Here is a 25,000-nt window from a genome sequence, read left to right on the forward strand (position 1 = left end):
ACGCGCCGCGCCGGAAGAAGGTTGGTTCGGTGGAATCGGGTGTGGGGGAGCTCTCTCCTGAGTCCGAGGGCTCCTGTCCGAGGCGGAGGGACGCGTAAGCGACCCCCGACACCAGCGCCGGGAACCGAGAGGTAGGCTTTGGTCGACGGTGGGGCGGCCCCGCGGGCTCGGTGCAGAGCTGTCGTTTGCGCGGGCTCGCTGCAGTTGTCTGGAACCCGAATCAGCACTTGTTTGGGCAGGTCAGGGACGAGTAGGAGGGCACTTCTTTTACACCGAGCGTGCAGCCGATCGCGATCCCTGCGTCCCACGGTCCGGGGCCCGTGTTAGGTCCTCTCATGTATACCCGGTCCTTTGAAAGGTGCACCCGGCTCCGTAGCAGCTACCCCTCCTCGTGTGGGAGGTGGAATTGGGTCTTTCTACAGGTCAGAATTGGAGATCTGGGACGCCGGGCAGGAGAGAATGGGAGAGCCACTCCGCTCGTCTTGTCAGAGCTGATTATGCGGCTGTGTGTGTACCTAGGGAAGCAACTTGGTTACTGGGACACTCCTAAACACTGGGGTGCATGAAAGAAAACCAGGCCTCTGTTAGTACCAGGATGATCGAGTCTTTTAGCCTTGGACATTTGAGCTACTGTGACAAGTACAAGGTAGAGCCTGTTTTGTGCCAAAGAACTTAAAATACTGGTTTGTGTTGGTTTTGGTGGTTCTGTGCATCATAGGGAGATGATGTATCATATAACTTTACCAGCGGTGTCTAATATTTGTTGGGCACTTAAAAACCGAATGCCATTCAAGCTTAACACAAACCTGATGCGACAGATAATTAAAAATATTACAATTTGCATATTGAGAAACCGAGGCACAGAGTGTAGTTAAGCTTGACTTGGGAGGACATATATAATTTTACTTTTGTGGATGAGCTTTTTGTTGTTAACAGCACTTCCTTCAATGCCCCGATCCTATTTCTTCCGTGCCTATTTCATTATGGAACCATACCCTCCGCCTGTCAGGATTTTAAGGCATCTCATTCTCCATGACTTTGTTTTTATGTTATCTAACTTAGCTCCATTGTACCTTTTTTTCCTTTTCATGGTCTAGAGATCAAACCTAGCCCTAATACCTTTTTTAAAAAAGTATAGAAGCATCGTATTATTAGAGACATTTGCAAAGCTTTTCTCTTATCTAGTGACACATCAACTGAAATTATCATAATATTGTATAAACTATATTCTCTCTCCTCAAGCAGTTAAGTTATAAATACAAACTAGGCATAGTAAGATACTTCTATAAGCCCAGCCCCTGAGAGAGAGGCAGAGGAGAAGAGTCTCTGAGTTGAAGGCCAGTTGTATTGAGACTCTTTCAAAACACCACACACACACAAATACAAATGAAAAATTGAATTCACACTTGGGAATTTAAAACAAAATATACTGAAGTCAGTTAAATAGATCATAATTATAGTTAAAAGAGAGCTGGCGTGGGGTTGGGGGTGTGAGCTAGAGGCAAATGCTTCCCTGGCATGCACTGAGGCCTGAGTTTAGTTCTCAGCACCCCCACCACGGTCCTCCCAAAATAGAAGCTATAGGAATTTTTAGTTGATGTGAGGTCAATGAGGTGATTAAATTAGCTTAAAAATTACCTTCACACAAATGCAAACAAACGAACAACCACTCAATTCCCAGATATTTACAGTCAATTAGAAAAGCAAACCTTTTCTTTCCATCTTAAGAGTCTAGATTTTATTTTGAACACGATTAAAATTACAAGTCTACCCTTTTTATAGGTGTGCTTGTAAAAACCTCAACTAAAACCTCAGAAACCAGAAAGTAGCATGTTCAAGGTCCTAAGTTCAGTCCTCTGCACTGCCAGGGCTCAGTGTCTGCGCGTGTGGGTCAGGGTAACCTGGGGATGGAGACAAATGCCATTAAACTAACAAAGTATGAAATGACAAAGAACATCCCCTGTAAATGAGTAAAGAAGGGAGAACACTCACTATCGCTGCTTCCAGCCAATCCTGTTCTAGGACTCCTAGCCAGTAAGACAAGAAAAATAAATCACAACTTATAATAAGAGGGAATAAGCAAAGCAGACATAGTGGTGGCATGTGCGTATAGTCCCAGCACTTGGAGAGCAGAGGCACCAGATCTCAAGGCCAGGCTGAGCTGTATATCCAGATCAAAGAAAAGGAAAAACAAAAGAAAGGCATCAACCATTAGAGCTCAGCATTAGGACATGTACAGCACCCAGCACTGGATAGAAAAAGCAAGCTGTGTGCAGGAGGGTGCAGTTATTGTAACACACTGCTCTATGGATGCCAAGGTGAGAGATGTACAAAGCCCAGAAGCTGGGCAAAAAAAAAAAAAAACCCTACTAGATTGACCTGCAGGTTTAACTAGTGCAAGGATGGAGTAGTGTCTCGGTGGGAGCTTAGGTTCTAGCCTTGCCTACCATCTATTTGATGGGGTATCTTTGTTCCATGACTTGCGCACCAATTCTCACAGAATGGGATTGTTGGGAAAGCTAAAAGAAGCCATTTGTAAAGAAAAGAAAGCATTTGGCCTAGAGTGCTTACCATGCAGATACACTCAGTGAAGCACTCTGTAAATGTTAGCTATGATATTTACTTTTAGGCTTTAGGGTTAAGCCTCTGTTCTTCGCTGGCCCTTATTCATTCATTGGACAAGTACAGTCAGCATCTGCTGCATGCTGAGAAAGGCCCCCAAATATTTGGGGTGAGTGTGTGAGACAAGACACAAGTGTGTAAGGAATGCTAAAAATCAGTGAAGGGGCTTTCGCTGCCCCTGTAGCAATACCAGGGGAGAGTGCCTTCCTTCCCCTCTGTCTTAGCTCTCATTGTCTGCAGAGGGGGGAATCCCCACAAGTCCTCAGAAATTCTCCTCCAGGGTCTTCAGAGGTTGATCTCATCCCTACAAGGGTGGGCAAGAGAAACCACCCCTAAAACATCTGGATCCTGGCTTCCCGGCCCCAGCTCAGCGGCGTACTGGCCTCTGGGTTTTAATGAGCTGCCCAGGGTTAGAAATAGGACTTGAGCGTGGCTGCCTGCGAACCCTGAAGATCTTATTAAAGAATCATCTCCCTTGTACTTTGGGCTGAAATGCTCTTTCCAAGCGAGGATCAAAGCAAACTTGACAAACGTTCTCTCATTAATCTCCCCATCCCCCTGGGGTGGGAGCAGATTGGGAGCTGCTCTCGCTGGCTCTCAAAGCGAGAAGCTGACATGACACTGATGGGCTTGTGTGGCTCAGGGAGAGACCTCCCCACGAGTCAGACGCAGAACTCAGACCAGGACCCAGGTGTCCTTGGGGCACCCATGCCGAGCGCTGCCTTACATTCTGCACCTGGTGCCCCCAGCACTGTCTTGGGAAGAAAGAACATCTCATTAGGCAAACAGACTGGCCTCCCTGCCCTCGGGAGGCGGGAGAAGAGAGCTGTAAAGGTTATGCGTACTCCTTGCCAGTGCCCTTTTTAATTTCCTGCTTAGAATGTTAGGCTGCTCTGTGGCTCCTCCTCAGCTAGAGCTCTCCCCAGCCTCAGGGACTGCTGGGGAGGCAGCCAGTGTGGACCTGAGCTTGCTCCGTCTTTCCGTTCCCACAGAGAAGCAGGTCTCCTGGGAGTGTGAGTGTAAAACAAGAAAAGGGAACTCTTGAGTGTTGAAAATGAGGTAGAGTCCATATCTGCAAGTGCTTTCAAAACATATGATCTAGTTCCATAAAAGGGATCATAGTCAATATATAAACATAGGGACTATTAAAGTCATGTGGCCATCGCAGCATACTATATAATATCATTATCAGACAGGACAGCAGGCTCTGTGGTCAGACTGCCTGGGTTGGAACTGGCGCTCCATCACTCACTAGTATTGGAACCTTGGGCAAGTTGCTTAACCCTCTCTGTCTCGATTTTCTCACTGAAAAATGAGTGTAATAATACTATCCATCTTGTGGGGTTGCAGTGGAGATAAAGGAGATGATGCGTGTGAGCTGCTTTGAACAGACCTTGATGGGATGGGCACTTCACTAATATGTTTATTATGACAATCTGATTGCCAGGATGAAAACTGAATTATACACACATAAAAGGATTATTGTTGGTTGGTTTCTTTCCCTTGTTTGGTGCTGGGAAGATGTGAAGGAGTTCCTGAAGGAACAGGCGTTTCAAATGGCTCACTTCTGCCTCATTCCCCAAGGAAACCCCAAGCTGTTGGCCAGAATATTCAGCAGAAGGCCCACTTCCTTTGCTGAGTGACCTTCATTATGACTGATCAGCAGGTATAGCCTTTATCGGGAGAGCATTCATCTGTTTATATCCCTCAGGAGCAGCTCTTGTTCCTTCCCCCATGTTAATATGTCCCTAGAGCTGGCCCGACTGACTCCTGCACACATTCCAAAAAAATCCACCCCTAACTTTGGTAGCTTGCTCAAAGGAGAAACAGACAGGCACCGAGATAAGAAGGAGTACCAAATGACTACAGGCTGGAAGCCTCTGGAATTATTACCAGGTTAACTCTGGGGGATCTGTTGTGTTACCCTGTGCATCAACAGATTCAGGCAGAGACACAGTGCAATCATTTCACCAAGCACCCATTCCTACATCCCTCCCGGGCAGTGGAGGCTAGGCAACCAAATAACGAAGAGCTGAAAATAGAAAGCAACTGTCATTATTTGCAAACTATATTATCATGTAATTGAAAGGCCTAAGAGAATCAATGGCAGTCTATTAGAACTAATAAGAGCATTTGGCATTCTGGGCAGATGCAGGTTATGCATCCAGATATTCAAAGCTTTCCTGTCTATAATCTGGCAAACTATAAACTGGTTTTGAAAATGCAATTTTAAAAGGTTTCTATTCACAATATAACAAAGACTGTGCAATAACTAGTAATAATCCTAATCAAGAGTGTACGATACTCATGAGAAGAAAATTATGAAGTTTTCCTGAAGATTATAAAGTTTCCAAGTGACTGCATGGGAAGAGACAGCAGGTCCTGGGTAGGGAGCTTCTGTATCATAAGGTCAGGAAGTCTTCTCCTGTTAACCTATAAGCTAAAAATAATCCAGACTGGCCAGGCGTGGTGGCACACGCCTTTAATCCCAGCACTTGGGAGGCAGAGGCGATTTCTGAGTTCGAGGCCAGCCTGGTCTACAGAGTGAGTTCCAGGACAGCCAGGGCTATACAGAGAAACCCTGTCTCTAAATAAATAAATAAATCCAAATTAAAATCTTAGTAAGATTTTCTTCAAGGGGCTTTACCAGAGAATTCTAAACTTACATGCAAGGCCAGATTCCCGAGAATAACCAAGAGAAAGAGGACAGGGAGACACGTTACAGAGGAGTGGCGACAGTGGTGAGCCAGGGAAGCAGCAACGGCGGAGCAAGGCCCACAGATAAGATCATGCCTCTAAAAATTGTTTTGCGTTTGAAATAGGTGGGAAAGAAATTGTCCTCAATAAATGATCTTGAAATAATTGCTTGCCAGGTGGAAAGAAAGATTTTTAAAACTTCACTATTCATAACAATTTTATCTCCATAAAGAACAAAATGTAAGAAAGGAAGGTATTATGTATCAAAAGATGGCCTAGTCGGCCATCACTGGAAAGAGAGGCCCATTGGACTTGCAAACTTTATATGCCCCAGTACAGGGGAACGCCGGGGCCAAAAAGTGGGAGTGGGTGGGGCTGGGTAGGGGAGTGGGGGGGAGGGTATGGGGGACTTTTGGGATAGCATTGGAAATGTAAATGAGGAAAATACCTAATAAAAATATTTTTAAAAAATTAAAAATACCGGGGCCTGGCAAACACAGAAGTGGATGCTCACAGTCAGCTAGTGAATGGATCACAGGGCCCCCAATGGAGGAGCTGGAGAAAGTACCGAAGGAGCTGAAGGGATCTACAACCCTATGGGTGGAACAACATTATGAACTAACCAGTACCCCGGAGCTCTTGACTCTAGCTGCACATATATCAAAAGATGGCCTAGTTGGCCATCACTGGAAAGAGAGGCCCATTGGACATGCAAACTTTATATGCCCCAGTACAGGGGAATGCCAGGGCTAAAAAAATGGGAATGGGTGGGTAGGGAAGTAGGGGGGAGGGTATGGGGGACTTTTTGGATAGCATTGGAAATGTAATTGAGGAAAAGATGTAATAAAAAAAATTATAAAAAAAATTAAAAATAAACCTTTTAAAATGTATACTTGTTAAATAATAAAACTAATTATGGTTATTTAAAAAAAAAGAAAGAAAGGAAGGTATTGGACAGGAGTGTAAAAAAAAATGTGTTGCTTTGGAGAAGAAATGGTTTTTTTTGAAGCAGGATCTCTCACCACATATCCTTGGATGTCCTGGAACTTACTATGTAGACCAGGCTGTCTTCCAACTCACAGAGCTTGACTATCCTGCCTCTGCCTCCCCAGCCCAGAAAAAAAAAAAAAAAAAAGGCATCTTAAACATGACATAGAGGCAGGAAGATCAAGACTTCCAGGCTGCTCTCAGCTGCATAGTTTAAAAAAACCAGCTTGAGCAACTTGGGACCCTATCTCAAAAAATGTATCAAAATAAAATCACTACATGAAGAAATAAAAGCCGCCTGAAAATTGCTAACAACAGTCATCTATCCTTACTGGGTCCATGGCAAGCTCATCCTAGCACTTGGGAGGTGGAGGTGAGAGGAGCAGAAGCAGTTTAGGGTCATCCACTGCTGTGTAGCAAGTTTGTAGCTAGCCTGAGCTACATGAGACCCTGTCTCAAGCAAACAAACAAAAATGTTACAAGTTTTATTACAGTTAAGGCAGGTTTTCCCCAGGGTTACCTTAATACCAGTAATAGCCAATAATATACCCCAGGGAGAGAAGACACAAACATCAGCAGGTACAAAAAGCTCTGTATCTTTCTAATAACAACTGTATTTAAAATAATAGAATGGGCTGGAGAGATGACTTAGTAATAAATGGCTAAGTAACCTAGTCACAGTAATTACAGCTGGAGGGATGAATCAGCAATTGAAAACATTTACTGTCTTCTCAGGGTACCAGAATTTGATACCCGTAACACCAACCTAGGGGGACTTGCAGCTACCATCTGATGCCCTCTTCTGGTCCCACATATAGTATCCATACATGTACATACACAAAATAAATTATTTGAGATTACATATTGTAATTACATATCTGGAAAATTTTTATTTAAAAGATGAAAACATATTCAATATAAAATGTATCTAAATAATCAATAGCCACACTTTTGCCTAAAATGTCTTGTTTGTTTAGGAGGTTTTGATTTTTGAGACTAGGTCTAGCTAGGTAGCCTCAGCTGTACTGGAACTCAGACATCTTCCTTCCTCTGCCTTCTGAGTGCTAGGACTAAAGCTGTCACCACCACATGCAGCCTCAAATAGTTAATAAGTATGTAAATTTGGTGTCATTTCAGCTGTACTAATATCAGGGTTATTTTTGAGGGAAAAGGACATTTTTTTTAAAAGAGATTTATTTATTTTATATATGTGAGTACATTGTTGCTGTCTTCAGACACACCAGAAGAGAGTGTCAGATCCCATTACAGATGGTTATAAGCCACCATGTGGTTGCTGAGAATTGAACTCAGACCTCTGAAAGAGCAGTCAATGCTCTTAAACGCTGAGCCATCTCTCCAGCCAGGACAATTTTTTCTTACGTATTTAAATATGTATTTAGTGGTGCTGGGGATCAAACCCAAGGCCTCAATTATGCTAGTATAAGTGTTCCATTAAACCACACTCCAACTTCCAATTTGTTTCTCTTTTCTTTCCCTCTTGGTGTTGCCATGGCAGCCAGAGCTTCACATAAACTTGGCTCCAACATTCCTTTTTTTTTTTTTTTGAGACAAGGTTTCTCTGTGTAGCCTTGGCTGTTCTGGAACTCACTCTGTATGTAGACCAGGCTGGCCTCAAACTCAGAAATCCGCCTACCTCTGCCTCCGGAGCGCTGGGATTAAAGGCGTGCGCCACCACACCCAGTGGCTCCAACATTCTTATTTACCTGGGACAGAACCCAACTCTGTAGCCTAGGCAGGCCCTGAACCCATGGTCTTCCTGCTTCATCCTTTTCTGTAACTGGGATTATAGTTTTTCAAAATCAGGCTATTGCCAATAAAATTTCTTAAAAAGTCAAATAGCACAACAAATGCCTGAGAATAACTAACAAAGTTAAGAAAAAGTCCAGTGAGGGAGTCTTGCTAATAGATTTAAAGTGCATTGTTTTTTTGGGTTTTTTTTGGGGGGGGTTTTTTTTTTTTTTGGTTTTTGGTTTTGTTTTGTTTTTATTTTTTCGAGACAAGGTTTCTCTGTGTAGCCCTGGCTGTCCTAGAACTCACTCTGTAGACCAGGCTGCCTCCCAAGTGCTGGGATTAAAGGCGTGTGCCACCATTGCCCGGCTAAAGTGCGTTTTAATGATAGGAAAAGTATGGAAGGAGTGTGAATATATACATTGTTTATTACATTTTATTTCTCATAAAGTGGCCATGCCACACAGCATGTGTTGGGTCAGACAAAAACTTTCAGGAATCCTGGGGATTAGGCTTGGCTATAAGCAACTTTACCTGCTGAGCCATTTCACTGGCCCTGTAGCCAAATGGCTTAGTGGAAAATATAGGAAGTACAGTAAAAGATCTTTGGAAGCAAAGCCATTTGAATATGACAGAAGTGCTATTTCAAGTGAGAAAGATGTATTAATAGTTGATTCTGCTACCGATGTCTTGCTCTATGGAGGACATACTAGAGCGGAGGTTGGCCACTAGGAAGGTGGAAGGAAGGCCGTTTGATACTGAAGCATACACTAGAGCTGGTGTGGTCCTCATCTCTCTGCACAGGTGTTGCCATGGTGATGGCTGTGGAAGACAGCGTGGTTCGGGTGGTCGTGCGGGTGAGGCCTCCCACCCCTAAGGAGCTAGAGAGTCAGCGGCGGCCTGTGATTCAGGTGGTAGACGAGCGGATGCTGGTGTTTGACCCCGAGGAGTGTGATGGGGGATTTCCTGGCCTAAAATGGAGTGGTTCCCACAATGGCCCCAAGAAGAAGGGCAAAGACTTGACATTTGTCTTTGACCGTGTCTTTGGTGAGATGGCCACTCAGGAGGATGTGTTCCAGCACACCACACACAACATCCTCGACAGCTTCCTCCAGGGCTACAACTGCTCAGGTGAGAACTGCCTGCTGGGTAGTTTCTGGCTTGCCTTCTGATATCTCTGCTTTGGGGGTGGGGTCCACTCATTCACTTGAATTGCACTGGGTCCTAGTCTACAGTAGCCAATTAGTTAGACACCGAGTTTGAACTCGTGGTGCTTACAACACTCTAGAGGAAAGAAACACGGGCCGTGAAACCACATGTGTGTGTATGGGAGTGGGAGTGTGTGTATTCACAAACTGTGGATCTGTATCAGAAGATAGCCATAGCATAGAGAAGGAAAGAATAGTTCTCAACTCCAGTGCAGATCCTACTGACCAGAAGCCCACAGGCTAAACTTGAGCACTGAGGGGTACCAATGGGACTCTCAAAGCCTTGGGACTCTGGTCACAGGCAGCAGGGGAAAGGGACTTGGGAAGGCCGAGCTTGGTGGAAATGTTCTGGGACAGCTTTGGGGAGAAAGATTTGGCCCTGCTGCCACCCATTCCGCATTGTGTCCTTTATAGTGTTTGCCTATGGTGCCACCGGGGCTGGGAAGACACACACAATGCTGGGGAGGGAGGGAGAGCCCGGCATCATGTACCTGACCACCATGGAACTGTACAGGCGTCTGGAAGCCCGCCAGGAAGAAAAGCAATTCGAGGTGCTCATCAGTTACCTGGAGGTAGGGCTGCTCCTGCTCTGGCCCACATCACACTTCATTCTCAGAACACCTGGAGCGGGTGGGGTGGGGGAAAGGCTCCAGGGAACAGATAGAGCCCAATGAGAGATCAGGTGAAAAGGAAACCCGTCCTTCTGCTCTTGTCATCATCGCAAAGCACCACTGCGGGCTTGGTGGCTCAACGTCGGTTGTACTGAGTCTGGCCCTCCCCACCCTGTGGATGCTCTCTGTGTTGCTGTCCCGGGAAAGATGATCTTCCTCAGGTCTCTTCCTCTTGTCCTTCTTCCTAAGGTGTACAACGAGCAGATCCATGACCTCCTGGAGCCCAAAGGGCCCCTCACCATCCGTGAGGACCCAGATAAGGGTGTTGTGGTGCCGGGACTTTCTTTCCACCAGGTATTTGCTGGGCCTCAGGTGTGGCCACCACTCCATTGGTCCTCTGGGGGTCCCTCAAATGTAGCTTGGGAATCTCCTGGATACCATGGAGGTGATGGGAGCCAGGGGGGCAGTGGTGGTGGCAGTAATGGTGGTAGAGTGTGACAGGCTCTGAAGAGCAACCTTCCTACCGGGAGAAAAGCCCTGGTGGTAAGACACAACCCCTCCCTGGGTATCTTTTCTGTAGCCAGCCTCAGCTGAGCAATTACTTGAGATGCTGACGAGAGGCAACTGCAGCCGCACACAGCACCCCACGGACGCCAACGCCACATCCTCCCGCTCTCATGCCATTTTCCAGGTGAGCAGCAGCATGTGTTCAGCCTAAAGTTGAGGGCTCTGATGTGTCCACCCCTCACTCCTCCCCTCTGCTCCCCAGATCTTTGTGAAGCAGCAGGACCGGGTTCCAGGACTGACCCAGGCCCTTCGAGTAGCCAAGATGAGCTTGATTGACCTGGCTGGCTCCGAGCGGGCATCCAGCACCCATGCCAAAGGAGAGCGGCTGCGGGAGGGTGCCAACATCAACCGCTCTCTGTTAGCACTCATTAATGTCCTCAATGCCCTGGCTGATGCAAAGGTACCACAGAGCTTGCCCAGCACCCCAAGAAGAGAAAATGAGCACCTGGACCCGGTGTTCCTTCCCTCTAGGACAGGGCAATTTAACCCAGCTACGCACTTACTGCTGCCAGGGCCGCAAGTCTCACGTACCCTACCGAGACAGCAAGCTGACCCGCCTGCTCAAGGACTCCATTGGGGGCAACTGCCGCACTGTGATGATTGCTGCCATCAGCCCTTCCAGCCTGACCTACGAGGATACTTACAACACCCTCAAGTATGCTGACCGTGCCAAGGAGATCAGACTCACGGTGCGTGCCAGTAGGGAGGGAGCCCCCAACCTGAGTGGAGAGGGGGACAAGCCCTAGACAGCCTCTTTAGATTCCTGTTCAGTGCCCCAGGCACAAGAACTGCCCTGTACTCACCAATGTCTTTGTGAGTGTTACTTTGTCCTGAGGAAGACTTCAGCTAGACTGAGGGACGATGGGCTAGTCTTGCTATAGGCAGCAAAGCCCTATCTAGGTTCAAAAAGTGGCATAGGTACCCACGTACACTGACCCCTCCAAAGGCAGAGGAGTTCTAGTCTACCCTGCCTGTCTCTGCAGTGGACTCCACTTCCCTGGAGCTGCTACAGAGCAGCCCTCTGCCTATCTAGAGTGTTCCAGTCATAGGCAGGACTCAGGGCTCACAATCCTCTGCCCCTTGGTGTGCTCCCAGGCATATTACTGACTTGGGAGAGGGAGTCTCAGTAACATGAGTGGGCTTCCCTATCCCTGTCATGGGGGTAGCTGTTTGAGTAAACAAATCTCTTCTGTGTCTCCATCTCAGCTGAAGAGCAACGTGATCAGTGTGGACCACCACATTAGCCAATATGCCACCGTCTGCCAGCAGCTCCAGGCTGAGGTGAGGCATCCTCTGCGAACCAGACTTAGGGCTGGGAGCAAGACACACAAGTTTGTAGTCCTGCTGGGGTTCTGTGCCCTGTGTTTGTGGTCACCTGGGACTCTGCAGACTGAGCTAGCTACTGTTGTTTCAGGTAGCCTTCCTGAGGGAGAAACTCCAGATGTATGAGGCTGGAGCCCAGGCCCTGCAGCAGCCTCCACCGCCCCCCACGTTGAGCATACCACAAAGGTAAGTTTGGCTGCCCTTTCCTGACCCACCCTTCCAGTCAGCCGCAGAAGGAAAGAGCCCCATTCTTTTTTTGCCACTTGGTGAGCTAGGAATATTTGCCTATGTTCCAACTCCTTAAACAAGGGGTTCCTCACCAGACCCAACAACTAAAAGTTACCTAGATGGGCAACTAACATCCTAGCCCAAAAACACAAACGAGCGTCTCTTCATTAGGAGGAGGTCAGCATCGGGCTCCCACTCCCAGTGCCCGTTTGTCACTCCCGTGTGGCAGATGGGGCTCTGCCACCCAGATACCAAAACATTCTGCTTCCCCTTGTTTACTCCCCCTCTTAGACCTCAAAATTCATCTCTTCCTTAGCCTTTCTAGCTCCTCGTTACAGCCTGGGCCCTCCAGCCAGTCCTCTACCCCAGAGTGCCATGCACAGAATGAAACTCTTCAAGAGGAGAGCCTGGGATCAGACGCCCAGGGACAGGAGATTGTGGAAGAAAGCGCTTCAGAGCAGGAGCAGTGCCCCCAGGACAAACAGGCAGGACTCTGGGGAGGGTGTGTGTGTGTGTGTAGGGGGGAGGCGTTATGTGTGAAACCTGAGCCTTAAAAAGACTTGGGCTCGTGGGATATAGGGAAGGCAGCTCCCCATCTCTGCTTACATGTGTGTCTTGAATCTGTCAGGTTCTTACTTGCCTGAAAGTGACTGGGAGAAAGGAGGGAAGGATTTTATTTGTTTATTTTTGAACATTTGTTTGTTTGTTTATTGTATGTGTGTGTGTCCATGCCGTAGTGCATATGGATAACTCAGAGGATAATTTGTGAGAGTTGGTTCTCTCCTCCTACCACGTGGGTCCCAGGGATTGAACCCAGGTTTTTGGACTTAGTGGCAAGGCCCTTGGTCTGCTGAGACATGTCAGCATCCCAGGGGAAGGGTTTTAAGAGCTCATCCTGGCTGCTCCGTTAATGCCTCCTCCTCCTGTAGTATCCAACCCAGAAGCCAGAGCCGAACCTGCCCGGGTCCCCTAGTCCAAGTGTACAGGCGAAGCCAGGCATGGGCCAACACTCACCACAGAAACAGGATGCGGACCACTCCAAACAGTAGGTGTCTTGTCTCCTATGAGTCCAGGGTGGGAAGTAACAGGACAGCCTCCTGGGGTGACAGCTGATGTTTAGAATGTCATTAAAGTTCTGGTGCTTAGCTGATAGTTAAGTCTCTTTTCTTTTGGCTTTTAGAGACAGGGTTCCTCTGTGTAGCCCTGGCTGTCCTGGAACTTGCTCTGTAGACCAGGCTGGCCTCAAACTCAGACATCCTCCTGCCTCTGCCTCTGGAGTGCTGGGATTAAAAGAGTGTACCTGTTTTAACTCCCCTTTCATTAACTTTACCCCATGCTGTTTTCTAGCAATCAGACCCGCAAGGAAAGTAAACAATACCACCCCACCCCCACCCCACCCCCAAACCTTACCAACCCCCATAGGCAGAACTGCTGTCCACAGCCAGGAGGAGACAGGCTCCACATGGAAGAGAGGTAACCCAGAGTCAGGTTTGACTATGCATTGTGGCTAATTTTCCCCAGGAGTAAATAAGAGCCTCCACCCCAAGCCAAAGGAGGAAAGATTTGGACCATTTCTTCTGGGTCACATAGAGGGGATTTTCCCTAGTTTTCCCATGGCCCCAGTACGCAAATCTCCGGCCATTTAGCATTGCTGCTGCCAGCCCCCTCCCCCTCCCCAGCATGGTTCACACCAGGCAGTGTATTTAAAGCTTCTGGACAGAAGGGCCTGCTTAATTTTATTTCTTGTCGGGGAGTGTCTGTTCCCGACTCAGCAGAAATGCTGCGGCCTGAATAATCAAAGGCTCATTATCTGTCTCCTGCTGCCAGCTCCCTGGACCCTGAGGAGCCCGGGATACAAGGGTGGCATGTCCCACTGGCCTCCCAACCGCTGGCTCCCATGTGTGATTCAGTGTCTTGCTTCCTGGTGTCCCCATTATAAAGAGAGAGGACACTTGGTCACCATTTTGGCTCTGCCTGTGGCTTTGTGGCCTTTGACAAGTTACTTCCATCCAGGCTATGATTTGAAAATCACAATTCTTATGCCCGCTAAGTTCTTTGAAATGGAATACTAATAAAATATGACACAGGGTCCCAAAGATCAGCTGTTACAGGCTGCCTTAGTGTCCTTTGCATTTGAAAAAGCTCTGACAACCAGATAAAGTAATTTCTCTTTGACTTGATTAGAACTTGGACCACCAGGGCATTGAATAGATTTGAGATTTTTTTTTTTTCCAGTTCAGTGGTTTTTTTAAGACTTTTTAAATTTTCAGTTGTAAAATCTTTCTTCTCCCTTGTTTTTTTTCTCTTTAAATCTTGTTTGGTTGGTCAGTTTTTGTTGTTTGGAGACTAGAGTATCTCTACATAGTCCTGGCTGTCCTGGAACTCACTATGTAGACTCCATTGGCCTCAACTCACAGAAGTCATCTGCCTCTGTCTCCCATGCTGGGATTAAAGGTGTCACATGAAATCTTATGCTGAGGTCTAATACATAGGACAGACAAAACAGAGTTGTTCTATCGTATGTGTGTTGGGAACCTAATTTGAAAGCCCATGTCCACAAAGGGAGCTGTGCCCTTTATCCAGGGCACAGCAAACAGTCAGACCCGAGTTGTCTGAGAGCCAGGTTGCTTATCTCTCCCAATGCCCACTTTTTCAAAAGAGTTCAAATCTTCCTCATAAACAGTGGCTCAAAAGATACAGAGTTTGTGCTGTGTCCTCTTTAATTAATGTCCTGTCTGCTTTCACAAAGGCCTTGAGGCTGCTTTTCCAAATGAGTTTGTGTTTCTTGAGCACACACTGACCGAGAGCAGTGATAGGGTCCAGAGAGTCCAGACAGGTGGTTGGTTACCTGAGGATAAATCATTTGCCGTGAATAATCTGTACCGAGGTAATTGTGTTTATTCTTTTATCACAGGCGTGCCTTAGAGGAAGGGAATTTTCTTTATGAGAATCTAAATTTACAATATCAATAATCACATTACCCTCAGAGTTTCCTTTAAATAGTCCCCTGGTGCCTGTGAGATGTGTGTTGGTTTCCACACACGTTTTCAGGATCCCTGCTATTTGCTAGGAAACACATCTCCAAAGGCATTTTTAATCTCAAAGCCACAGTCAACATAGTCTGTCTTACTTAATCTCCCCATATTCCAACAAAGTAGATACCATTTTACAGAAATAATAGTTTAGCGTGATGGGCATTCTGTAAGTTTTCTGCAGGTAAAGTAAGTCACTTAGGCAGGCTATGATGGCACATGCCTTTGGTCCTAGAACTCAGAAGGCTAGATAGGATCTCTGAGCTCCAGACCAGCCAGAGTTATGTGGTGAACCCGTCTCAACCAACAATTAAGCCAATGTGGTGGCGCACACCTTTAATCCCAGCACTCAGGAAGCAGAGGCAGACAGATCTCTGGGTTTGAGGCTGGCCTCAAACCTGGTCTATAGAACTAGTCCCAGGACAGCCAGAGCTACACAGAGAAACCCTGTCTTAAAGAACCAATAAATAAATAATATTAGTTAATATTTCCGGCAGCCCTATGAAGTGATTGTACTTGTTCTAAGCCATTTTTAAACTGTAGAGACAGAGCTAACCAGTGAGTCAGGATCTTGCCACTGGGGACGTGTTGAGCTGGGATCTGAGCAGCACTGACTGGATCCGGGTTCTTAATTCTTATCTTCCCCTCAGGGTAAATGAACATCAGCCACAGCACTAAGCTAGGAGTGCACACATCTGTATTGCTAGCATTTGGGAGGGGGAGACCAGAGGGTAGATCTGGAGTGTCATCCTGAGCTATATAGCACGTTCAAGGCCAGTCTGAGCCACATGAGACCAAAAGACCACAGCAATATCAAGGGGCAGAGCTGAGGAGGAATTCAGACCTCCCAAGTCTAAGGTCGCTTTCCCAAGTCACTGGCTTGGTTGTGGGGCATGTATAATGGGTGACACCTCCCACCATTGCCTGTTGGGGGCGTTGGCTTTCATTAAGGGTATGCCAGAGAGGACCCATGGCCAGCAGGAGGGTGAAGCAAGTAAGCTAGTCTGGGGCAAGACAGAGGGAGCTAGCAGGAGAGCCCAATTGCCCTCTGTCACATCTAGATGCCTGCCTGCCTGGTCAACCTCGATCTCAGTAAGTTATATGCAAACTCTCTATCCTCTGTTCCAGGTTGGCCCTCCGGGTGCTCCGCCTGGCCCAGCGACAGTACTCCCTGCTGCAGGCAGCCAACCTCCTGACTCCTGACATGATCTCAGAGTTTGAGACCCTGCAGCAACTAGTGCTCAAGGAAAGCGTTGACCACAGGGCTGAGAGCCCCAGGTCTCCTGGTCTGGCCAGAGGGGACCCGCTAGCTCAGGCGCTGTGCTCCGAGTCTAGTGAGTGTCACCTCGTAGTACAACCTCTAAGGCCCGCCTACAGCCAAGGTGTGGACTGGACCCACATGCTGGCTTAGGCTGTGGTGGGAGGCTGGAGCTTACTAAAGCAGGCCAAAGAGAACCGAGGGGTTGAGGCTCTTTGTGCCTCTGCCGTCTGCCCCCTGTTCTATACACCCTCTTTCTCTCTAGCCAGCCCCAGTCTCATCTCAGCATTTCCCTTCTCTCTGGCCAGAGTCTTCAGGGTACTGTGGTCCAGTGACCAGGACCATGGCAAAGCAACTGAATGGTCTCACACACACTCTGGGGACCCCACTCGAACCTGACTGCACCTCAGATAAGACGTTCCAAAAGCCTACCAAGGAGAAGAAAAGGAAGCTGACCCCCGAAGAGCCAGGCAGCCTACCAGCCCCAAATCTGGAGATGAAGCGCCAGCGCCAGTCCTTCCTCCCCTGCCTAAGAAGGGGCTCTCTACCTAAGGCCCAGCCGTCCTCTGAGCCGAGAACTCCCAAAAGAGAGAGGGCCTCTTCTCCCTCCCCCTCCTCCCGAGTCTGCCCAGCCACAGTCATTAAAAGCCGGGTACCCCTGGGCCCTTCTGCCTTACAGAACTGTTCCACTCCTCTGGCCCTACCCACTCGGGACCTCAACACCACCTTCAATGTCTCTGAGGAGTCCCCCTCCAAACCCAGCTTCCAGGAATTTGTTGACTGGGAAAAAGTTTCCCCGGAGCTGAACAGCACAGACCAACCCTCTCTCCCCAGGTGAGTCTCCCACATCTGCCAGAAGATGGAAGGTAGCCTGACTCTTGGAGCGGAGACATTTGCCATCTGCCTCCTCTTGGTCACTTGACAGCCTTGTGCCCAGGCCCAGGAAAGCAGAGTATGCAGTTGTAAGGCAATGTGTACCTATGCCTCATCCTCCAACTCTGTGCTGGTTTGTGGCATGCTCAGGAGGAGCTAATAGGACCTTAACTCAGGCAGGGTCATCAGGAAACCAGGGCTTAGCAGGCCCAGCCTATCTACCCTGATGCTCTGCTTTGGTTCCATGTCCTGCTCTGAGTTTGTGTCCCGCAGACAAATACCGATTTCATCTACTTGTACTCCAGATTTTTCTCTCTATCCCAGTGTTGGAGAATAGGAAAGGAAGACAACATGGTGGCACATACCATTAATTCCAGCACTCAGGAGGCAGAAGCAGGCAGATCTCTGTGAGGTCAAGGCCAGCCTAGGCTATATAATGAGTTCCAGGACAGCCAGGGCTACACAGTGAAACCCTGTCTGAAAAAAACCAAAGGGGTCAGGCAGGGCACTATGAAAGGAAAACTTAATTTATTATTTTCTAGTGCAAAGACAGAGCCTTTGCCCTCTGACTACACGATGGGGGAAGGGAACAGCTATCTGCTCAGGACTGAACAAGTGGCAGAGTGACCTGGACATGTAAGGCAGAGGCCAGCAGGCTGTCCACCCACAGCCCACACCTTCCATGCCCCCTGAGCCGACTCTCAGTAACAAGCTCAGAGCTGGGCAGGTGGAAGGGTGAAATTGCTTGAACTCCAGCTCCCAGGACACACAAGAAACTGACATCTGGATGTTCTCCCAGAACAGGGCTGTCACTCAGCTGTCAGCCCGGGCTGAGAGAGGCAGGGAGAGAGACCACCTCTTAGCAGAAAGAAGCCTCCGGTCATTTGGTCCAACCTTCCTTCCTGCAAGCTGGAGGTGGCTGGAGAGAGGAGACTGTCTGCAGCGTTTCTGGTTCCCTCCTGACCTGTCTCTCCCACCCCCACAGCGCACCTGTCTTCATATTCACGAAGGGCCCCAAGCCTTCTCTTCCTGCAGTCACTGCCAGCAAGAAGAGGCATGCTATGAGGTGAGGCTGGTGGTGGGGAGAAAGCTCTAACTAGAGCAATGGGCACCAACTGAGAACAGGTCCCCACTGGTTTTCTTTCACCTTGGAGAAAGCAGCCAAGAAACTGTGAGAAGGGCCAGTATTTGGTTCTCGTGCTGGGATTTCTCTGGTGTTTATTTATCACAGGATTTTCCCAGAGATGATGTGGGGCCTTGTTCATTGGTTAACCTTCCTTCCTTTACCTCTGCTCCCTTGAATGTCCCTCATTCCACAAGCCTTGCCCTCTTTGTGCCTCCCATTCTCACGTGGTTTTGAAAACTGCCATTTAGCTTCTGCCCTCGAGGTTTAGTGCCTAGCTTACCCTTTCAGCACACGCCTGGGTCCAGAACATACCTGGAACCTTCTCTACTTCTTGTCTCCTTGCTTTCCTTCCTTCAGGCCCTCAGTCTCCCGAGGCCGCAGCTGTATTGCCCGTCTCCACAGTAGCACCTTAAAGAAGCCAGACAGGCCCTTCACAGTCCCAGGTGACTGGAACTGGGGACAAGCATAACTGGGCAGAGGTGGTAGACGAAAATGGGGTGTGGGGCAGGGTGCGTGGGGACCCAGGTGGAAGGAGGGCCTGGAATACTTTGAAACATTTCAGGGACCCTCAAGAGGGAGGAGGGGACGGGACGAGAGGCAAGAGTTGTGGGCAGAGCCTCACTTTGTCTTTCTGTACCCCTCTCTGTCTAACTGACCTGCAGAGCCACCCTTGAGCCCCCACTGCCTTGATGACCAGAGGACTCCTAAAGAACTGACTGGGGTGACAGAGTCCTATTAACTGAGTGTTCTGACCACGAGGGACTCCTGGCATCCACGATTGTTCTGATTCGCCAATAGCCTTCTCTTGTCTACAGCTGCCAATGCCAAGAGTCCCTAGCCTGCCTTCCTCACCTTGGAGCAATTAACACCACCATGCCTTAGCTCTGTTAACACCCCTCCCCAACCACTTGTCTATTTGCCTTCTTTATTAATCTCTTTCACACTCAGCTTCTTGGTATATACATATTCCTTTGTGAGTGTTAAACGTGTGGCTGTATTAAAGGATCCTGTCAGGGTTTCTCATTCCCAAAGCCTTCCACAGAAGCAGGGAACTCTTGGGCTCTGTTCTTTACCCCTCAGCTTCATGTCTGACAACAGGGCTCAGCACAGTGAAGGTGGACAAGAGAGGTTGCTGACAAATGCCGGCTTAGCTCTCCTGGTGCTAAACACAGCATACATTCAAAATGTAAGGAGAGAGGGGACTGTAAGGATAGAGCCTTAGGTCTAAATGCTAGCTGGTTGTGTCAGTATTTAGGCATCCTTCTCATCTTTGGCTTCTCCACATTCACATGTATTGTATTTATATGTATACACATAGGTGTATGCCTATAGATATATAGATTATTTTTTTGCTGTAATAATAAACGTCTCCGTCTTTGGTGTCTTCTTCCTTCTACACTCTGGAAAGTTAGTGCTGACTTTTCTTTCTTACCCTGAAGACTTCAAGCTGGGTGTGGTGACACATGCCTGTGATCCCAGCACATGTTAAAGCTGAAGCAAAAGGATCAGGATCAGGAGTTAGAAGCCAACTTTTGCTATATAAGGTGAAAGAAATCCACAGGGAACGTCTAGGCCTGTAGCCCAGTGGTAGGGTGCTTGTTTAGCATGCTTGCAGCCTAAGAATCCAGAAAACAATACCTGCCTGGCCTCCTACAGCCTTTTGGTCTGGGCTTGTGCTGGGCTCCTCACTCCAGTAACTGTCCTCTTCCTGGGCCTGGGAGATGGCTCGGCATGTAAGGGCTCTGGTTTTGCAGGCCTGACAACCTGAGTTTAATCCCAGAGCCGACTCCACAGTTGTCCTCTGACCACACACACACACACACACACAATGGCATACATGTTGCCTGCACACAAAATATTTTCCTCATTTCAGGATCCTCCCCACCCCCACCCCACCCCCGGGTGGATTTAAGAGAAATCTTACTTGGATGTCCAATACATGCTATAACCTTAGGTTGCTTATCGTGCTGTCAGGAATGGCCTTTGGATAGTACCAAAATCTGAAGTAAGGCTCCAAGTGGATCCTAGCCAGAGTCCATTGCAGCCTGTGCCTCCCCTCCCTCCACATTCCTTCCCATTCACTGGGTCGCACAGCAATTCAACATGGTTATCTCTGTTCTTCCTGTGAAGACATGGTTGGCTGAGTGAATTAATAGTGTAAACAAAATTACAGGAGCTTGTGTTGAACTTGCTCCTGAAAACCAACATTTTAAGGGTATTTAGCACATGTGTGAGTAGTGTGTAAATAATGCTGCCAGCCTCAGGAGTTCTTGCTGTTCTGGGGAGCAGTCACCCTCTGCCTGCCTGGGCCCCCTCCTGCTCAGTTCTGTCCTTTGTTGGGACAGGGAGGAAAAGCAGGTGGATAAGCATCTCTGCTGTCACTCCCAGCCTGCATCCCAGAGCTTATGCTGCCCCAGCGAGATGGATAAGAGACAAAATGGACCACCTCCAGCACACATTTCTGATTTTTTACATAACACGGGACTGCTTCCTTTTTTTGAAGTGAACAGACATCATTTCTCTCTCTCAGGCACAAGGTTCCCGCCTCTCCAATTAGTCTTAATGAGTTTGTTCCCCTGTGTACCACGGCTCCCTTGAAGCCATCACAGATGCACATCTGTATCCCATGGCAGCTTGGCACAGCGCTTTCCCTTCAGGAGGCCTTGCTGAGTGATGGCTAGATTCCGATGGAATAACTTCTCCATTTCCTGGGGTCTTCACATACATTACCTCTTCTGATCATCGCTAGCGCCCTTTGGGTGCAGAGGCAGTTGGCTTGGGGCAGGGCCAGGAGGGCACACTCTGTACAATAAGTTCCTCGCATGAGGCAGAGTTTGCCCAGGCTGGGGGCAGCCTGACAGTGGGAGAGGTCACTCTGGACAAGGATGTTCAGCAGCTAGCCATTCTCTTGGCAAACATTTGTGGCTCCGTGGTACAAAGTGTGCTCTCGGGTGACCCATAAAATTGTACAAAGACTCTGGGCTGATGGGAACTAAGCACGCGCATCTCCTGCCCTCAATCACAGGAGGTCAGGCTGAGAGCTTGCCATGTGGTGTCCTGCAATGCCATAGGCAGTTGGGACTGCAGGAGGGTGGCAAGCTGACATCCAGCTTCCGTCTGACCTGCATGAGCAATGAGACTCTGAGATTGGATTGTTCTTTCATAGAGTCATCCACAAAACATGGTAATCAATGCCTCCCTGTCCACCATAGACCCTCCTCTCCCTGCACCATACTGGCCCTGCTCCTGTGAGTGAAATTCTGTCACTCCACACATCCCCTATAGCCACCCACTTGCTCACACCCACACCGAGGCTCAAATCTGGACCTGCCTCAGGAGTATACATTTCTACCCAGTTCATTAAATCAGGCATGTGACCAAGAGACAAAGACCTCTGTGGTGGAAGAAGGGCTGGCATCTATCCCTGTGCTGAAATAAACAGCAAAATCTACCTTCTGTGTTTCCCCTGCATGCAGCCTTCAGCTTCCCAGATTTCCAACCTGGGGACTCTCCTTGGCAGTTAATTCATGAGTTCTGTCCTGGAGTCCCACTTTCCTGTTTCCAGAGTCTTCCTGCAATGGTCTCATGGCTCTGGCCTCTGCTTGAGGATTCCTGGTTCCAGATAGAATCATGTGGTCTGGTCTTTCATAGTTCTTTTGTTTGTTTTGTTTTTTGAGACAGAGTTTCTCTGTATAGCCCCGGCTGTCCTGGAACTCACTTTGTAGACCAGGCTGGCCTCGAACTCAGAAATCTGCCTGCCTCTGCCTCCCGAGTGCTGGGATTAAAGGCGTGCACCATCACACCCAGCCATAGTTCTTTTGTATTTATGTGCTTGCTTGCTTGTTTCCTTGAGACAGGATCTGTCTATGGAGTGCTGTCTGTCTTGGAACTCATTATGTAGACCAGGCTGGCCTGGAACTCAAAGTGATCCTCTGGCCAAAGGCATGTCCTTGGCTTGCCATAGTTCTGTGAAGAGGAATACAGGACAACTAGGGATGAATGTTGTTGAGGGAGGAAGGGACCAGATTTACCCCGAGGAGTCTGAGAACTGTGTTTTCTGATTATTTGTTTTTATTTCATGTGCATTGGTGTTTTGACTGCATGTATGTCTGTGTGAGTATGTCAGATCCCCTGGAACAGGAATTACAGATAGTTGTGAGCTGCCACGAGGGTGCTGGGAATTGAACTTGGGTCCTCTGGTAGAGCAGTAGTTTTCAATTAAGCCTCAAGGCTCTCCTCTGCTAGGCACAGCCCCATCCATTGGTCCATCCTATCTACTTGGAGGGCTGCTAGGCTGGAAATGGTGGTTATCAGCCCTTTTCTCCCGTCAGGGCCACATCTGGTCCCTGCTCATCACCCTCCCTGAGGTACCCAAGGTGAGGGAGGCAATGTGGGGAGAAGGCGCAAAGCAGACTGGGAAAGCAATTAAAAAGTAGATTTCAGGGTAAGAGACTAGGAGGTAAAGGACAAGCTGGAGTGAGTCTGACTGGGGCTGTGAAAGGCGAGAGAGAAAGGGCCTGAGCTTATTAACCCTGCCACAGCTGCCTGGCCCCAGGACCCGTGGAAGTAAATGAGCTGATGACGCCACCAAGAGAAAGAGGTGGGGCCCCAAGGAGGAAGAAGAAAGGATTCTGGAGTCCAGTCTAGGATCATTCTGCAGCCATGGAAGCTGATTTCTAGTCAGCAGAACCTGTCTGGGGCACAGGCTATAGGTGGAAGAGTGAATGGTCCCTGCTCTGAGGCAGGAGGTCCTCTCCAAGTGAAGACAGAAACAGCCCTTATACTTGCATGGGTAAGAAGCTGGAGAGATGGCTCAGTGCTTAAGAGCACCGACTGCTCTTCCGAAGGTCCTGAGTTCAAATCCCAGCAACTACATCGTGGCTTACAACCACCCGTAATGAGATCTGATGCCCTTATATGGTGCATCTGAAGGCAGCTACAGGCGTCTTGATCTGGGTGGAATAGACCTTGATCTGAAGGGGATGACAGATACTAGCATCAGGAAATCCCCACCTGTAGGGGAAGACTCAGCTCATCTTTCAGAAGCAGAACTGCACAGGGCACCCAGGCATGAAAGTTATCAACACACCAAAAGTTTCTGGAATCCTATGAAGTTGAGAACCTCAAGTCTAGGGAAGGCAAGTGAGAACAGTTACCCACTGGGAGATTAGGGGGTCAAGAAAGTGGGTTGGGGGGTGCAACATCTACTTCAGTCTCCACACAGTTTGAAGAAAACGTGGAGCAGGGCTGTGGTTGTAGACAGTGCTAACAGGCACGGCCGTTACCTTAGGTTTGAGCCCCAGCATCGAGTAAAGCAGGCGTGGTGGTGCACACAAGGAATCCCAGCACCCAAGAGGCAGGAGGATCAGAAGTTCAAAGTCATCCTTAACTACATGCATAGCAAGTCTAAGACCCAGCCTGGGGTATATAAGGACTGCCTCACGAAACAACAGTAACAACAAAGAAATAACAAGAACCCAGCTATGAAGCCATCAACAGAGGTCTAGGAGGAAATGGCATTGACTCTCACTCTCTTTACCCATTGTTGTAGCCACACGCCCATGTGGTCTTCCTTGGTCTCACATACTCCCAAGGAGGCAGTAGGACTTGGCAGCCCTCACTCAAGTTCCTGCCCCTCCTGGCCAACCCATCATAGAAACACTGATGTTCGGTAAGTAGGAGGAGGCGTTATTGGCATGGACACAGTGGCTTGTCAGTGTCTGCTGTGAGTCTCTCTCACTAACAATCCTCACAATGTTCTTGGAAGACGAGTCCTCATTTCACAGATAGGGAAATGGAGAATCAGAGATAGTGTCATCTAAAACGTCACAGCCTCCAAAGAACTCAAGAGGGCACTGCCACAGCTGAGGCGAGTCTAGAGGGAAAACAAAAAACAAAACAGAATGACCAGCCGAGGGATACCTTGGAAAAACCACCAACCACTAGGAAAGAAAACCTGTTCCTTCCACCAAGCTTCTGTGGCCAGACCTGGGCAGCTCAGCACTGCCATCTAGTGGCCCTAGGTCTCAATTCCCCTCCTTCAGCCTCAGCCAGTCTTGATTCCCACCACCATGCTGCACTGACACTGGGCAGGGCGAGTGTACAAGCAGGTACAGCAGGTGACACTCAAATTACATGGCCACTTGTGGGACTGGCGTCTGTGGGAACCATCAGGAACTGTGTCTATGAGCTGAGACTGGAAGTGGGATTGTCCCAGGAGGCGTTTTCGCTTTGCCTGGTAGGTGAACCATCATCTGTCAGACTCTAGTACAGGACAAGGGACACAAGGAGGCCATCTTATCCCCACTCTGGCTTGAAGCTGAGCTCAGCTTGGCTGTGGGCTCGGGAGTGAGGTATCCAAGCATCTGTCTCCTTGGTTGACAGCACCCTGCCATGGAGTCTAAAAGTCTGCTGGAGTTTGGCCTGAGGCTTTGGTGTTGGAGAGTTCTGCCTGGGAAAGTTGAAAAGTGGGAAGCCAGAGGATGAGGCATGAGCCTGGCTAGGAGGATGGGAATGCCAGCCGTGACTGGGAGGGCAGAGGGCCTGCCTGTTTTCCTACCAAGTCCCTGTCTGGGGCAGATACACATGGGTATGGCGAGCCGTGGGCTAGGGACTTGGTTAGAGGCTTACAATTGTTGGCTGTGCAACAGTAAGCTTAGTTAAATGAAAGCAGAGAGTGGAAAGCAATACAGCTGTTTAAACGATGATAAAGGTAAATG

General features: G+C 48.5%; 1 protein-coding gene across 1 annotated transcript; it reads left to right on the forward strand.

Moving 5' to 3' along the window:
• Positions 1–16: 16 nt before the first annotated feature.
• Kif18b (kinesin family member 18B) lies at positions 17–19,627 on the forward strand. The gene is made up of 16 exons (XM_021176093.2): positions 17–131; positions 8,860–9,186; positions 9,678–9,835; positions 10,124–10,228; positions 10,455–10,565; positions 10,644–10,841; positions 10,954–11,130; positions 11,648–11,722; positions 11,856–11,950; positions 12,309–12,477; positions 12,922–13,037; positions 16,153–16,358; positions 16,591–17,116; positions 18,141–18,221; positions 18,639–18,724; positions 18,944–19,627. The coding sequence occupies exons 2-16, from the start codon at positions 8,868–8,870 to the stop codon at positions 19,018–19,020; spliced, it is 2,499 nt and encodes an 832-aa protein (XP_021031752.1). The 5' UTR covers positions 17–131; positions 8,860–8,867; the 3' UTR covers positions 19,021–19,627.
• The last annotated feature ends 5,373 nt before the right edge of the window (positions 19,628–25,000 follow it).

Source organism: Mus caroli, unplaced genomic scaffold (genome assembly GCF_978045245.1).
Source record: "Mus caroli unplaced genomic scaffold, Mus_caroli_1 scaffold_13, whole genome shotgun sequence".
Lineage (NCBI taxonomy): Eukaryota > Metazoa > Chordata > Mammalia > Rodentia > Muridae > Mus > Mus caroli.